This window comes from Hypanus sabinus, chromosome 13, assembly GCF_030144855.1.
Source record: "Hypanus sabinus isolate sHypSab1 chromosome 13, sHypSab1.hap1, whole genome shotgun sequence".
In the NCBI taxonomy this organism is placed as follows: domain Eukaryota; kingdom Metazoa; phylum Chordata; class Chondrichthyes; order Myliobatiformes; family Dasyatidae; genus Hypanus; species Hypanus sabinus.
This window is the reverse complement of record NC_082718.1, coordinates 5,994,175-6,010,738: the sequence shown is the minus strand read 5'-3', so window position 1 is coordinate 6,010,738 and position 16,564 is coordinate 5,994,175. Positions and strand designations below refer to the sequence as shown.

At 40.6% G+C, this 16,564-nt stretch overlaps 1 protein-coding gene across 6 annotated transcripts in view; it reads left to right on the top strand.

The window, feature by feature from the left end:
* Positions 1–16,564, top strand: part of klhdc10 (kelch domain containing 10) — a 50,783-nt gene that overhangs the window by 16,660 nt on the left and 17,559 nt on the right. For 3 of the 6 annotated variants that reach the window (XM_059987044.1, XM_059987043.1, XM_059987042.1), the window contains 2 exons: positions 989–1,081; positions 10,768–10,989. In XM_059987044.1, the coding sequence (XP_059843027.1) occupies positions 989–1,081; positions 10,768–10,989 (315 nt within the window). The remainder of the gene's footprint in view (positions 1–988; positions 1,082–10,767; positions 10,990–16,564) is intronic. The other 3 variants (XM_059987046.1, XM_059987047.1, XM_059987045.1) reach the window with 1 other exon arrangement.

Genomic DNA, 16,564 nt, shown 5'->3' with positions numbered 1-16,564 from the left:
AATGGATCATTAAGTTTTTTTCCCCAGTGGATGCTGACTGGACCATTGTGAATCCATTAATGGAAAAAGCATGATCTGTCATGTTGTACAAGTTGAGTTTTAGACTCTCAAGCTGTCCTTGGTCAGCAGGGAAATTAAATTGCTGCAAACGGCTGTGCCTGATCCATTTTCTCAACTCTGTAGCTGTTAGATAAACTTGCTAAAAAGATATTTTGTCATGATGCTCCTAGTTATTTTCATTAAAGATCTAAGAGTAAACTATTATGGAAAAGATTGGCTTTTGAAACCAGTCTTCACGTAGTAACTAAGATGGAATGAGGCAAGTGATTATAACATTCACAAGCTAACTCTCATCCTGAGGGTGTAGCCACTTTGCTCTGGTTAAACAGGCCCAAGTGCATCATTCAGAGGAACAATTCCCCTGTGCTGGCTCACCAAATCATTGAATAACAGGCCAAAGCGTGAAGGGGAAGTTGATTTAAAGACTATCATTGTGATTTGGGGTTTGAGGAGATGGGTTCTCATGAATTGATTGTACTTTCCCTGTAATTGGGAAGCAACTCCCTTCAGGTTATGCAACAGAAGCACTTCTCTTGAAGAGTTAAAAAAAAATTTCTACTTGTTCTGTTTGGGCTCTTTTAAATTGTTTCAACTGACTGAAGATTGCAGCACATCCCCATTGTCACATCACATCACTCCTGTCAGTTGTATTCCTCTGCCTCCTTTCTTTAGGAGCAGATCTAATAGTAATTTTAAAAAAGCCTTTCAGAGTTTGTTCCTGTGTCCCTTTATGCTATTTTCTTTTGGTTACTCCATCAAATTAGGTGCAGACAAAGAGATGGTGTGGGTAAAATGTCTTCCATTGTTTACAATGCAGATATATGGCTGAAAACATATATTCCTCATTGTCTTTGTTTTGTATGTCTTAATCCCATTTTGTTTAAGTTGCTGTGTGTGACTGACTCATTGCTGGTAATTGTGGTGACAGGCTCTCAGAAGAAAATCAGATGGTTCCCCGTTAGGAGACTCTTCGCCCATCATTGTCACAGTCTCAGGATTCCTTACAGGTTTTTAAAGACAGGTGGGTGGAGATGGCAGATGTCACAGTATGTAGCTGATGAGACTTGTCTTCTGTCAATCCACTTTTGCTTCCTCTTTTCTCTATGCTCTCCTCTACTTCCTTACTGCTGAAAAGATTTTATAACTTGTATATTTCTGTAATAAATTGTATCTGTTTTATGTTTAGTAAGTGTGTTAGAGATGACTGCAATGAAAACTAAAATACTGCTCCTCTTCCAACAATATTTATTTGTTTATCTCTTTATTTTGAGGACCATAATTTTTGGTGAATCAGGGGAAAGGGCTGTGGGGTATCTGACTTCAAATATAAGGGAACATTTAAAATATATTTATTTTTAGTTTCCATGAGCATCATTTAAATCAGCAAGTTCTTCAGGTCAGGTACTTTACTGTTTCTGAAAATCTTTAGCTGCCTAGAATTTAAGGAAAATAGGTTTGCTGCAAATAGTGAGCATGTAACCAGCTGCCAGGCTCAATTCCTGAGCAATGATTAATGTTCAATCCCCAACAACCAAGCTCACTATTTTCACTTGGCATTTTCCTCTGGGTTAATAATGTCTGACTCATGGACATCCATACATACAATCAAGTTCCCATAATAATATTATTACATTCCTTTAATATGTTCCTACAAATAGCAGAACAGAGCTATCAAAGTTCAAAGTAAAATTTATTATCAGTATATATATGTGGCCACATACAACCCTGAGATTCTTTTTCTGCGGACTAACTATTTTCCCTACCCTAATTTTAGTCATTATTTCTTGTCAATCATGTGTTTTTGAGGCTGTTCATTACAATATCCTGGAAGTATAGGTACCATACTAAGTTACTGAGCAACTGTACTGTGTGTCTCTTCAACATTTTTAAAAACAGAATCTTTTCAGAACCCGGAGATGGACTGTATGAAGATTCCCGTTTAGGATAAAGAATGGGTTATTAAGCCCAGTATCTGCATTGACCCCACATATGCTCTTCTTTGTCCCCTAAAACTTATCTGTTTGATGCTGAGACCAATTAATGAATTATTTCAATGTGATTTGTGTTGGATGGGCTCTTTCACAAGTATCACCCTGTGTTGCTTGGATCATGAATCCTAACTCATTGCTTTGAGTTTTAAATTTGTGTTTTCTGGAAATTTCATATTTGAATGCTTTATCATGAACAATTTGCCTGTTCAATATTTTTTCAAGAAGATGGGGATGTACACAAAGAGCAGAGCTTCTGTAATGAAGCTACTTAATCCAAAGCTGTGTAGATGTGGAAAATTTAGTATTTTGATGTGTGCTAGACTAAACGAATATCTTGTTATCCTGATGGTAATGGTTCTTTAACTGACAACAATGCTTTAACTACCCAAACCCTTTGAACAAGTGAGTCGGTTATCATTTCCTGATTATTGCCATTTTAAGCAGGCATCAGGAGTATTAATGTGGTTTCCCGGTGTCTGAGGTTCAATGTAAATTTATTATCAGAGTGCATACAATGACTTGATAAAGTACTCACCCCACAACCATTTTCACATTTTACTGTCTCATTTTCTGAATTAAAATATTGAAGTAGGATTTTTTGAGCTCATCCGCAAAACATTGTGCATCATATTGAATCAAAAGAAAACTTCCATAGCCAGTCAATAATTTACTAAAATTTAAAAACCAAAATAGGCTGAAAAAGTATTCATCCCCTTTGTAATTACTACGCTACTGTTCCTCAGGTGCAATATTACCTTATCAACTTGCCCAATTAGTTGTCGGAAATTGGAGGATCACCTGAATAAATATCCCCTCTAAGGTCCAACAGTATGGTATATTTTCAACAGACCAAACCAAAATGAAGATAAGAGTATTCAAAAGAAGTCAGGGAAATGATAATGGAGAAGCTCAAATCGGGGGAAGGGTACAGACCACCTCAAAGACATGAACATACCTCGGAGCTCAGTGCAGTCCATTATGAAAAAGTGGGAAAAAATATGGATCCATAGCTACACTGGCTAGTTCAGGCTGCCCCTCTAAACTTCGTTACCGGAGAAGAATGGCACTTGTAGGAAAGTCTGCAGAAGCTGAGTGGGCTGCAACTGGAGATGAAGTTCATGGCTGCACAATCTTTAAAGCCTTGTACAAGAGGGATGTTTATGGAAGAGTGGCAGAGAAGAAGCCCTGGCTTCTTTTTTTGGGGGGAAAAAAAGCATATCCTTGCCTGTAAAGACTTTGCAAAGCATCACTTAGAAGATACTATAAATATGTAGCATAAGTCTTGGGGACTGGGTATTGATAGTGAATGATCAGCCATGATCTCAGAATGGCGGTGCAGACTCGAGGGGCCGATTGGTCTACTTCTGCACCTATTGTCTATTATATTTAAGAAGAAGTTAGATATGGCCCCTGTGGCTAAGGGGATCAGGGGGTATGGAGAGAAAGCAAGTACAGGGTTCTGAGTTGGATGATCAGCCATGATCATACTGTATGGCGGTGCAGGCTCAAAGGGCCGAATGGCCTACTCCTTCACCTATTTTCTATGTTTCTATGTTTCTAGATGAGACTAAAATGGAACTTTTTGGCCTTAACACTAAGCGGTACATGTGTTGTAAATCTAAAACTGCACATCAGCCAGGTAACACCATCATTCCTGTAAAGTATGATGGAGGTAGTCGTGCTATGGGGATGATCTGGTCAGGATTGATGAGAAGATGAATGCTGCAAAATATTTAGCGATTTTAAAAACCTGTTGGTCTCTGCCAGAAAGGAGAGGAAGTTCACCTTTCAGCAGGACAACAACCCAAAGCACAATGTTGGAGCAAGCATGGAGTATCTTCAAATGAAGAAAGTTGGTGTCTTTGAGTGGCCCAGTCAGAACCCAGACTTTAACCTGATCGAAGATTTCTGGCAAGACCTCAAAATTGTTGGCCACTGCTGCTCCCCAACTAATCAGCTTGACCAAGTTTGCAAGGAGGAATGGGCAAATCTTGTTCCAACATGTTGTGCAAAGCTAGTAGAGACTTGTCCAAAAAAACGACTGGCTGTAATAACTGCGAGAGGTGGCTCAAGGAAGTACTGAGCAAAGGGGGATGAATACTTTTGAATTGCTGTCATTTCAGTTTTTGAATTTTTAGTCTTTCATGCTTACAATTTCCCTGCTTTTTTTGGGCTCTACTGTGGGGGGAGAGGTGGAAAGGAGCATGTGGTTCACAAATAAAAATTCTCAGTTAAATTGATAAAAATCCCTGGTTGTAATAATCATTTAAGTGTACAAAGGTATCTTGTATTACATCATGGACTGTAGAACTCTGAGATTCATTTTCTTTTGGGATTTGCAGTAAATATGTGAAACACGATGAAAGACTACCCCAGCAGGAGAGACAAACAATCAAGGTACAAAGACAACAAACTGTGCAAATACAAAAAGGGAAGAAAAAGTAATAATAAATAAATAAATACATAATACATAAGCAATAATATCTAGAAAGTGAAATGATGAGTCCTTGGAATTAAGTCCGTAGGTTGTGGGAACAGTTCAGTGATAGAATGAGTGAAATTATTCCCTCTGGTTCAAGAGCCTGATGGTTCAGGTGTAATAAGTTATTGAACCTGGTAGTGTGGGTCCTGAGGCTCCTGTACCACCTTCCTGATGGCAGGAGAGAGAAGTGTGCATGGCCTGGATGATGGGCGTCCTTGATGATGGATGCTGCTTTTCTATGACAGCGCTCCATGTAGATGTGTTCAATGGTGGGGAGAACTTTACCTGTGATGGACTGGGCTGATTCACTACTTTTTGTAGGACTTTCCATTAAAGGTCATTGGTGCTTCCATACCAGGCCATGATGCAACCAGTCAATATACTGTCTGTCATACATCTATAGAAGTTTGTCAAAGTTTTAGATGACATGTCAAATCTTTGTAATGTCGAAGTAGAGGTAACTGCTGTGCTTTCTTCGTAATGGCACTTAGGTGCTGGACCCTGAAATGATAACACTGAGGAATTTAGAATTGTCGATCCTCTTCACCTCTGATTTCCCTGATGAGAACTGGCTTATGGACCTCCAGTTTCCTCCTCTTAAAATCAATAATTAGCTCCTTTGTCTTGCTGATATTGAGTGAGAGGTTATTGTGGCATCACTCAGCCAGATTTTCAATCTCCCTCCTATATGCTGATTCATTTCCATCTTTGATTCGGCCAACAACCGTGGTGTGGTCAGCAGTTTGAGTGTAGCATTGCAGTTATGCTCAACCTCACAGTCATAAGTATAAAGTGAGTGGGGAGGGGGAGCTGAGCATGGAGATTGTAGATTAGATGTTTTTGCCAATCCAAACTGACTGGGGTCTGCAGATGAGGAAATCAATAATCTAGTTGCATGAGGAGGTTTTGATGCCAAGGTCTTGAAGCTTATTGATTAGTTTTGAGGGGGTGATAGTATTGAATGCAGAGCTGTAGTCATTGAAGAGCGCCCTGATGTATACATCTTCACTGTCCAGATGTTCCAGGTGGAATATTTAATCAAGGATTAGGATTAAGGAAAATCCCAAGGCATTCAGAACATCCTCAGAACAGGAGGATGATTTAAGTGAGGGTAGGAGTGCTCAGGTTTAAAGGGGGAAAACGTGCCTGGAGGCAGAACAGGTAGAGAAGATTCTCATTGAATACTTTGCTTTGTGTTCACTAGAGAGGGGACCTTGACAAATGTGAGATTAGTATCAAACAGGCTAATGTGCTGGAACATGTCGAGATGGGGTTGGAGCTTCTGAAAATCATTAGGATAAATGAGACACAGGGGCTGGACAAGATGTACCCTAGATTACTACAGAAAGTGAAAGAATAATTTGCTAGGGTGTTAATGAAGATATTTGTGTCCTCTCTAGCCATAGGAGTGGTGCCAGAGGATTGGAGGATGGCAAATATTCCATTGCTCTGGAAAGGTAATGGGGATAATCCTGGGAATTATAGACCAGTGAGTCTTGCGTCAGTGGTAGGCATACTATTGGAGAGTACTCATGGGAATGGAATTTATTTGAAAAAGCATAGTCAGATCAGGGATAGTCAATGTGGCTTTAGGAAGGGCAGGTCACACCTAACAAACCCAACTGAGTTTTTCGAGGAGGTGCCAAAACGAATTGATGAAGATCAAGCAATGGATGTAGTGTATTTGGATTTTAGTAAGACATTTGACAAGGCTCCCCGTGGTGGGCTCGGCCATGGGGTCCATGAGGATTTGGCTTGCCCACAGAATGTAGAGCACCTTAGTAGATGGAATGCATTCTGCCTGGAAGTCAGTGACCAATGGTATTTTGCAGGGATCTGTTCTGGGGCCCCTGCTCAGTGTGGAGGAACAAAGAGCTCTTGGGGCCCAAATCCATTGATCCTTCAAATTGTTGCGCAGGTTGATAGTGTGGTTAAGTGTGTTGGCTTCTTTAGTTGGGGGGTTGAGTTCAAAAGACACAAAGTTATGTTGCAGCTATATAAAACTCTGATTACACCACACTTGGAATACTGTGTTCATTTCTGGTTGCCTCATTATAGGAAGGATGTAGAAGCTTTAGAGAGGTACAGAGGAGATATATCAGGATGCTGTCTGGATTAAAGAACGTATCTTATGAGGATAGGTTGAGGGATCTGGGGCATTTTTCTTTGGAGCAAAGGGGGATGAAATTCAACTTGACGGAGGTGCTTAAGATTATAAGAGGCATAGATAGAGCAGATGGCCTGCACCTTTGTTATTAGGGTCGCAAAGGCCGAAAGTGATGGATGGCTGAAACGCGTTGCTGGGGACAGTGGTCAAGCTTGATATAATAGCAGCATTTAAAAGATTCTTGCATGGGCACATGGATGAAAGAAAATGAAAGATTATGGGCTGTGAAGGGGGAAAAGGATAGATTTATTGTTCAAAGAGGCTTGCACAACTTTGTACTTGCTGCAAAAGAATTTGTAATTGTGAAGGATATATGTGCAGCTTTTGTCCCCCGGCTTTTCAGAGGAGTGTCTTCAAGCAAAAATTGATGTTAATCATTTTGAATTATTGGGTAGATAACCAAGGCATTGGTCAAAAAGTTAGGTTTTAAAAAACATCAAAGGCAAGAGAGATTGCAGATAACACACACAAAATGCTGGTGGAACACAGCAGGCCAGGCAGCATCTATAAGGAGAAGCACTGTCGACGTTTCGGGCTGAGACCCTTTGTCAGAGATTGCAGATGCTAGAATCTAAAGTGCTTGAAGAACTTGTTGGGTCAAGGAGCATCTGATATTCAGGTGAAATGTGCTGCTTGAGGTGCTGAGTTCATTCTGTTTTTGTTGTGGTGCCTTTAAGGGTCTTGGTATTAAAGGCACAGGTAAAACTGGTTGTCATTGAGCCATTAAATTAGACCTGGACTTGTAATGATACAAGATGAAATTAATTTCGTACTTTACAGCTGCCAGCCTGCCAACTAGCTGCCTCCTGTTTGTGCATGAATAGTAGCTTGAGAACTAGTGTGTGTCCCTTGATGCCCCTTTCCTTAAGTCCACAATCAATTCTTTGGTCTTACTGACACTGAATGTAAGATTATTGTTGCGACACCACTCAACTAGCTGATGTTTCTCGTTTCAAGTTCCACACACTTGCCGTTCTCTGTGTTTTTAAAAGAAAATGTACCTATACTTTTCACCCTGCATTCTATGACTGTCTACTCGGCCTATGCTAATTAATGAGGAAGTCTGTGCTCCTGATGACTGATTTGTTTTAATGGCCTGAAATTTTTCTTACTCCATAAGTAGGAACAGTTTCTTTTATTTTGAAAAACAACAATTCTTTGCAAGAGTAGAGTATTAGGCTTTATCCTTTCCCATCTTTGAACAATTCTACAAACATCTCCACTGTTTATTATTACAGGGGCGTAAATCACACTTCCCCCGGTTACCAAGGTTAACCCTTTTCCCACTGAACCAAGTCTATCTGATCCACAAGGACGGCCGCCCCGTTCCACTGAATCAGATACCGCAGACTTCTTCTGAGCTCCGTTACCAGGTTCAGCACCACGTGCATCCCCATCTCGGACACACTCAAACGAGACATTTGCCTCTTCCAGGCTTTCAACACCCGTACCTTTTTCTTGTCACCATCTGAAATTCTGCTAACAATAGTTGGCATTGGCCATTTGTGCAGCTAGGCTCAATCATGGATGTAGAAGGGGTAGACCAGTGGGCTAAGCACCCATCCATGAGGTGTGCAGGTGTTGATTGTCAGTGAGGAGGAGATGTTCTGTCCGATCTACACAGGCTGTGTTTTCCCAATGAGGAAGCCAAAGATCTAGTTGCGGAGGGAGGTGTGGAGGCCCAGTTTTTGAAGTTTGTTGATTCATTTGGAGGGTGTGGTGATGTTGAATGCTGAACTGTAATCAATAAACAGAAGCCGGACTAGGTGTTGCTGTTGTCCAGGTGGTCCAAGGCCGAGAGAAGAGCCAGTGAGGTTGTATCCGCTGTAGACCTGTTGTGTGGTGGACAAATTGCAGTGAGTCTCGGTCCTTGCTTAGTCAGGATTTGATTCTGGCCATGACCAACCTCTGAAAGCACTTCACCACTTAGATGTGAGTGCAACTGGATGATAGTTGAGGCAGCTCACCCTGCTCTCCTTGGGCAACAAATTTCATGAAATAGCCTGTGATATTAAATCTGATTTGGAGCCTTGGTCCTTTGCACTTTGCATTCATTCTTGTACCCATCTTTTAACCCACTCTAAAATCAATCTAGCCCTTCCCTCCTTCAAAGTCCTCTATTTTTCTATCATCCTTGTGCCTATCTTAAGAGTTTCTGAAATGTCCCAAATGTATCTACCTCTACTACTGCCCCTGGCAGAGTGTTCCACACACTTGCCGTTCTCTGTGTTTTTAAAAGAAAATGTACCTATACTTTTCACCCTGCATTCTATGACTGTCTACTCGGCCTATGCTAATTAATGAGGAAGTCTGTGCTCCTGATGACTGATTTGTTTTAATGGCCTGAAATTTTTCTTACTCCATAAGTAGGAATAGTTTCTTTTATTTTGAAAAACAACAATTCTGTGTAAGAGTAGAGTATTAGGCTTTATCCTTTCCCATCTTTGAACAATTCTACAAACATCTCCACTGTTTATTATTATTATTATAATAAAAGGAACCTCAAAGTGCACAGAATTCTAAGGGGCCTAACCAAGATTTGAAACTTAGCATAATTTGTATATTGGAATGTTTTGTTAGTAATTTCTAAACCACATTATTATTTCTAATTAAGCATAATCTTCCTCCCCAGTTTACTCATTGAGTATAATTGCAGTTCTTTCTTTGGGAATTGTACCTGTGAAATAGAAAATGTCCATTCCATTCCTTACTTGTTTTACTGTGATTAGGGAAAGTGGTTTGGTGTAGAAGTATCCCATCAGTAATTACATAGTTCTGATGTACTTAAGGCTAATGAGTGCTAGCAAAATTTGTATGGTATTACTCAGAAATTAGCATGCAGCTTTCAGGAAACACAATGAATATGCATTGTATTAATCTTAATGACATGAGTTGTTTTAATGAGTCACTTGTGTCATTGTTTTAAGTCTGTAACATATAGGAGCAGAATTGGGTCATTTTTGCCCATCAAGTCTGCTCTGCCATTTCATCATAGCCGATCCATTTCCCCTCTCGACACCAATCCCCTGCCTTCTCCCTGCATCCCTTAATTTCCCAAATAATCAAGAATCTATCAACTTCTTACTCAAATATACCTAAAGATTTGACCTCCACAGCCACCTGTCGCAATGAATTCCACAGATTCGCCACTCTCTGGCTAAGGAAATTACTAGCTAATTGTCCGGAGGCAACCCCTTGAGCGAATTAAAGTTTAGACTGATAACTGATTTTTATTTTATATTTAAATTCTTTTTTGCAACAACTGACTTCTGAAAGTCACCAGAAAATATGTGCTGTCACTCTGAAAATTTATTGAGATGCTTGCTTTATTCTGTGAAGTGTAGCTCAGAGGTTTGCTGGTTTGCACACAGATGTATGGCCTTTCTAAAGTAGGATTTGTATTTATGTTGTATTTTAAGATACGGTTGTTCATTTGGTATTGCTGTTCACTCTGAACTTTGGAGTGGATGCAAGAACTGCTCTGGAGAATTGAGTAGCAAATTCAGGCTGTCACCTCAGTGTTGTATTCAGGGAGTGCTGCTATCTTTCAAGCCTTGGATGGGAAGAGTAAGTTATTGCTGGTATATATTGTTGCTAGCATCACTAAACAATGATTATTTGGTCATAAGCACATTGCTAATATGAAATTTAGCGATTGGTTGCTGCATTTTCTGTGTTACAGCATCCTTTTCATCAACCCCCCCCCCCCACCCCCAGCTTCACCTTCACTTTCCAGGGTAGTGGTTGTGCTAGTGATGCAACATTTTTTTCTATCTGCCTATAGCCCCTACTACTCATAGTTGAAACTAATATACTTGTATACCTTTTCGATTTTATGTTGTATTTGTTTTGCAGGATACAAACTCAAAAATGAAGCAACCAAATGAAAATTGGGTGATACTTTGAGCCCCTCTAAGACTGTGAAAGACGTAGCATTTTTTTAAGATGCTTGCATTTTTGGAAGTTGTGTAATGTTTCTATGATTTCCATGAGCAGATCTTGCCAAGATGGCTAAAATTTTATTTTTCCTTGTTCATCTTCTGCCCCCCTCACCACCTTTCCACCAGGTCACGTAGCTCCACCCGCTCGAAGTGGTCACCGCTGTGTTGCAGATAATTCAAACCTTTATGTATTTGGAGGCTACAACCCAGACTATGAAGAGTCTGGCGGTCCTGAGAATGAAGCCTACCCACTTTTCCGTGAACTCTGGCGATATAACTTTGCCTCTGGTATTTGGCAGCAAGTTGGTACAGAAGGATTCATGCCCAGGGAGCTTGCGTCGATGTCAGGTACTGCCAGCAATTCACTCATAATCATTCAAGCTGCTTTCAAACACAATTAGGGATCTAGGACTTTTGGATATTACCTATTTGACTTGCTGCAGGAAGAAATGCACAGCATTAAACTCTTAGATTTGTCTTTCCAAAGAACACTTTAATTAGAAAAATGTTAGACACAAGAGGTATTGCAGAAATTGGAAATCTAGTGCAATACATACAAAATGCTGGAGGAACTCATCAGGTCAGGCAGCATCTATGGATGGGAATAAACAATTAATGTTTCAGACCGAGACCCCTCTTTAGGGCTGGAAAGGAAGGAAGAATGAGTCAGAATAAGGAGGAGGGGGAGGGGAGGGGAGGAAGAAGTACTAGGTGGTAGGTGAAACCGGTGGACGTGGTGAAGCTAGGGAGTTGATTGGTGAAAGAGATGAAAGGCTGGAGAAAGGTGAATCTGATAGGAGACGACCAGAAGACCATGGAAGAAAAGGAAGGGGAAGGAGCACCAGAGGCAGGTGATGGGCAGGTATGAAGAGGGGGTGTGAGAGCGAAACAAGAATGGGGAATGGTGAAGGGGAAGTGGGGGGGGCAATTATGAGAAGTTTAAGAAATCAATGTTCATGTCATCAGGTTGGAGGCTACCATAAAATAAAATTACTTGAGTTTAATAAAGAAATATTTGCATGTCAAACTAATATGCCATCAAGTTGGATAAAAATGTTTATTGCTTCTGGATTAGTTGTACAAGCTTGCCATTGTGACTCATGGAAAGGTGATAATTCCATGCATGTTTGCATAATACCAAAGAGGTTACAATTTAGGATTTGTTTGCTGCTGCCTGGCATGTCTTTGCCATCCATTGAACGTTTATATCTTTGCCTTTGAAATAGAGTGCAGGAGCCATGGCTCTCATGTCCCACCTCTGGCAGGCTCTTTGAGCATCTTCAATGTGGAATTTCCTACCACTGGAAGTGAATGGCACTAATATCCTTCAATGGTAGCTAAATGACTTGATGCATTTGAAGTGAGACTAAATAGCTGTGTGGGAGAAAACAGTGGAAGGTTACTTGGATGAAAACAAGGATGATGTAAAGTTGCTTAGGTTCAACCTAAACAATACAGTCTACAGTATCACTTACCATTAACTGCCTTGGCTGTATAGGTCTTATCTCCAAAGACAGAAGGCCACATCTCCCCCACACCTTCACTTCTCAAACTTTCAACTGCCAACTCCTCTACTCCTTTTCCCCCTTTATAGAGGGCAATAAAGGAAATAAAAGATTAGAAGAGCTAGCTCTCTGAAATGCCGACCTTTCCAGTTGTCATCAGCTTGTTTCATACTTTCTCCGTAAGTGCTGCTTGTTTCCAGCTTTTCCCTTTTGCTTAAAGTAGGAAAGAATGGGCTGAATGGTCTTTTTGAACACTGCCATGTGTGAGATACAAGTGATGCTGTTATTTAGTGAAATAAAATGACTTGGATTTAATGAACAGATCTTTGCAGGCCAGACTTCTCTGGTGTATTTACATTTGCAGTTGTGGAATTAAAAACATCAGCTGGACGAGGATGTGTTCAAGAAATTGAGTATCTTAATCTGTGCTCAAAGTTTCAGTAATTTCTGTAATACACCAACAATTAGGAAAACCTCTATAGACTGCAGAGCATAAAGTTAAGCATTTGAATCCTATTGGATGACATTTTAAATACTGCTGATATCTCAGCTAAACAATCTTCTGCTCACCTTTTTATGTGTCAGTGTTGGAAGATTGGAAGCAAATACCTTGAGTGCAGATTTATTGGCAAAGAATGTTAGACGCTGAATAGCCAATGATAGTTTGTAAAAGGCATAAAATGATTGGGAAGTGAGAGGGGTGGGGTTCCTCGTCTTTGGAGATAAGATTTTATGGAGTCAGAAGCAAAGGCAGTAGTGGTAAGGTTGTGGTGTTTAGGCTGTAATAAAGCAACCTTGCAACGTCCTTGTCTAACTCTGTGCAGGTAATCTTTCATTGTATTCTCCCACAGTTATTTAGTCTCATTGCAAATGCACCTGTGCTACCTGCCTGTGATATTTGACTGTGTACATTCCAGTTTCTAAATAATTTTGATTTTTAGTGGCAATATATTGATGGCTGTTAATTTTGCTTCTTCCACAAGTGGAAACATAGTGCCCTATTGATTAAGATTCTTAAATATTTAAAAGGTTGTCATTTAGAGGAGAAGTACCCAGGGATTTGATTGTTGTGAAGTTATACATTTGCATTTCTACCATCCTTATAAATTATTTTTCTATCCACTTTAATGTCTCCAAATCATAAACACAAGATCCTGCAGATGCTGGAAATCTTTCAGTAATTACTCCCCTCTCCTCTCCTTTCCATTCCCCATTTTAAATACTCTCTCACCCCTTCTTACCTGCTCATCACCTCCCTCTGGTTACCTGCATCCTTCCCTTTTTTCCATTAGATTCCTTTTTCAGCCCTGTACTGCTTCCACCTATTCCCTCCCGGCTTCTTACCTCATCCCCTCTTTCCCCCCCCCCCCCCCTCCTCACCTGGGCTCGCCTATCAGTTTCCAACTTGCATTTCTCTCTTTCTGTCAACCACCTTATTCTGGCTTCTGCCCCCTTCCTTTCCAGTCCCGATGAAGAATCTTGACCTGCATTATCGACTTTTTATTCCCCTCCATAGATGCTGCCTGACTTGCACAGTTCCTCTTGCATCTTGGGTGTTGCTCTGTCTGATGTCTCCAAATATCTTGTTAAAATGTGACAACCAAAACACTGCCTGGTACTTCAAGGAAGTCCAAGCAAAGCTTGAATATTGGTTTCATGGACTTTTGTTTATATTCCATTCTTTCTTTGTAGAAGTGAATTCCTAAGAGCTTAAGACATGGGAGAAAATTTAGGCCAAATGGCCCATCAAGTCTGCTCTGCCTTTCCATCATAGCTGATCTATTATCCCTTTCAACCCCACTTTCCTGCCTTCGTCCCATAACCTATGCCCTGATTAATCAAGAACCTATTAACCTCTGCCTTAAATATATCAAGTGACTTAGCCTGCATAGCCATCTGTGGCAATAAATTCCGCAGATTCACCACCCTCTGGCTAAAGAAAGTTTTCCTCATTTTTGTTTTAAATGGATGTCCCTCTATTCTGAGGCTATGCTTCTCTGGTCCAAGATCCCCCCCCCACTTTTGGAAACCATCTAGATTTTTCAATGTTCGATAGGCTTCAGTGAGATCCTCCTTTCCTTCTAAACTCCAGTGTCTACAGTCCCAGAGTCATCAAACGCTCCTTGTATGTTAACCCTTTCATTCCTGGGATCATTCTTGTGAAGTTCCTCTTGGACCCTCTCTAATGCCAGCACATCTTTTCTTTGATAAGGGGCCCCAAACTGCTCATAATACACCAAGTACAATCTGATCAAGCTCCAGCAATGAGGTCTTTTAAAGCCTCAGCAATACATCCTTGTTTCTTATATTCTATTCCTCTCAAAATGAATGCTAACATTGCATATATCTTCCTTGCCACCAATTCAACCTGCAAGTTACATTTTAGGGAATCCTGCATGAGGACTACCAACCCTCTTTGCACTTCTAGTTTTCTCCACAATTAGAAAATAGTCCACACCTTTTATTCTTTCTACCAAAGTGCATGACATTGCACTTACCTACACTATATTTGATATGCCACTCCTCTGCCCATTCCCCCAATCTGCCTAAGTCCTTCTTCCTCAACACTACTTGCCCTTCCACCTGCAAACTTGGACACAAACCCATCAATTCCTTTATCCAAATCATTGACATAGAATGTGAAAAGAAGAGGTCCCAACACCGACTCCTGCAGCACACCACTAGTCACAGGCAGCCAACCAGAAAAGGGCCCCTTTATTGCGATTCTTTGCGTTCTACCAGTCAGCCAATCTTCACTGGTACCTTTCCTAAAATACCATGGGCTCTTATCTTGTTAAGCAGCTTCAGGTATGGCACTTTGTCAAAGGCCTTTTGAAAATCCAAATAAACATCCACTGACTGTCTATCCTACCTGTTATTTCCTCAGAGTTCCAACGGATTTGTCAGGCAAAATTCCCCCTTAAGGAAACCATGGCTGATTTTTGTCATGTGCCTCCGAGTACCCTAAAACCTTATCCTTAATAATGGACTCCAACATCTTTCCAACCACTGAAATCAGATTAACTGGTCTATAATTTCCTTCTTTCTGCCTCCCTGTTTTCCTAAAGAGTGAAGAGACATTGCAATTTTCCAGTCTTCCGGAACCATTCCAGAATCTCGTGATTCTTGAAAGATCATTACTAATGCCTCCTCAAACTCTTCAGCTACTTTTAGAACCCTAGTGCCAGCGACTTACCTACCTTCAGACCTGTCAGCTTCCCAAGCACCTTCTCCTTAGTAATAGCAACAGCACTCACATCTGCCCCCGACACTCTTTCATATCTGTCATTCTGCTAGTGTCTTCCACAGTGAAGACTGACACAAAATACCTAAGTTTGTCTGCCATTTCTTTGTCTCTCATTGCTACCTCTCTCATATTATTTTCCAGTGATGTGATATCCACTTTCATCTGCCTTTTATTCTTTATATATCTGAAAAACTTTTTTTGTATCTTCTTTTATTGGCTAACTTGCCTTCAATTTTCATCTTTTCTCTCTTTATGGCTTTTTTGTTACTTTCTGTTGGCTTTTAAAAGCTTCCCAATCCTTCCTTCTCACTAATTTTTGCTAAATTATATGCCCTTTCATTTGCTTTTATGCTGTCTTCCCTTGTCAGCCAAGGATGCCTCATTCTCCCTTTAGAATACTTCATCTTTATCTTTATTGCACCTTCCAAATTGCTTCAGGAACTCCAATCTTTGCCGTCATCCCTGTCAGTGTCCCCTTCCAATCAACTTCAGCCAGGTCCTCTTTCATGCCTCTGTAATTCCCTTTATTCCACTATAATACTATTACAGCTGAACTTTAGCTGCTTCTTAAACTGCAGGGTTAATTTTGTTATATCACAGTCACTGGCTTTTGAGGTTTCCTTTACCTTAAGCACCCTAATCAAATCTGGGTCATTATTTCAAACACCCAATCCAGCCCAGTTCCAGTTCATCTGCTTGGTTTGCTCCCCCCCCCCCCCCCCAACTGTTCTGTTTTGAATTTAATGACATTTGTATTTGTACACCCATTACTTGGCTTCTGCCAAATTCATTTTGTCCAAATTGCAATCTCCTGTTTGTCCTTTTTTTTTGTGGCAACTATTCCATGCAGTTCAGTGTTTGACCAGTGTATCTAATTCATTACTATATGATCTTGACATTCATCCCTGTAAAACCCATGTTTTCTTTGTCATTTTCAATAAATGTTTCATCCTTGCAGTCAGCCTGTTACTCAGTCTGTTTCTTGTCCTCTCTGAGTATATACTGTACACTCAGCAGCCACTTTATTAGATACGTGAGTGGAGCCCAATGGGCTCTTCTGCTGCTGTAGCTCATCTGCTTCAAGTTTTGACATGTTGCGCATTCATAGATTCTTTTCTGGACACCACTGCTGTAACCTGTGGTTATTTGAGTTACTGTTGCCTGGCCCAAT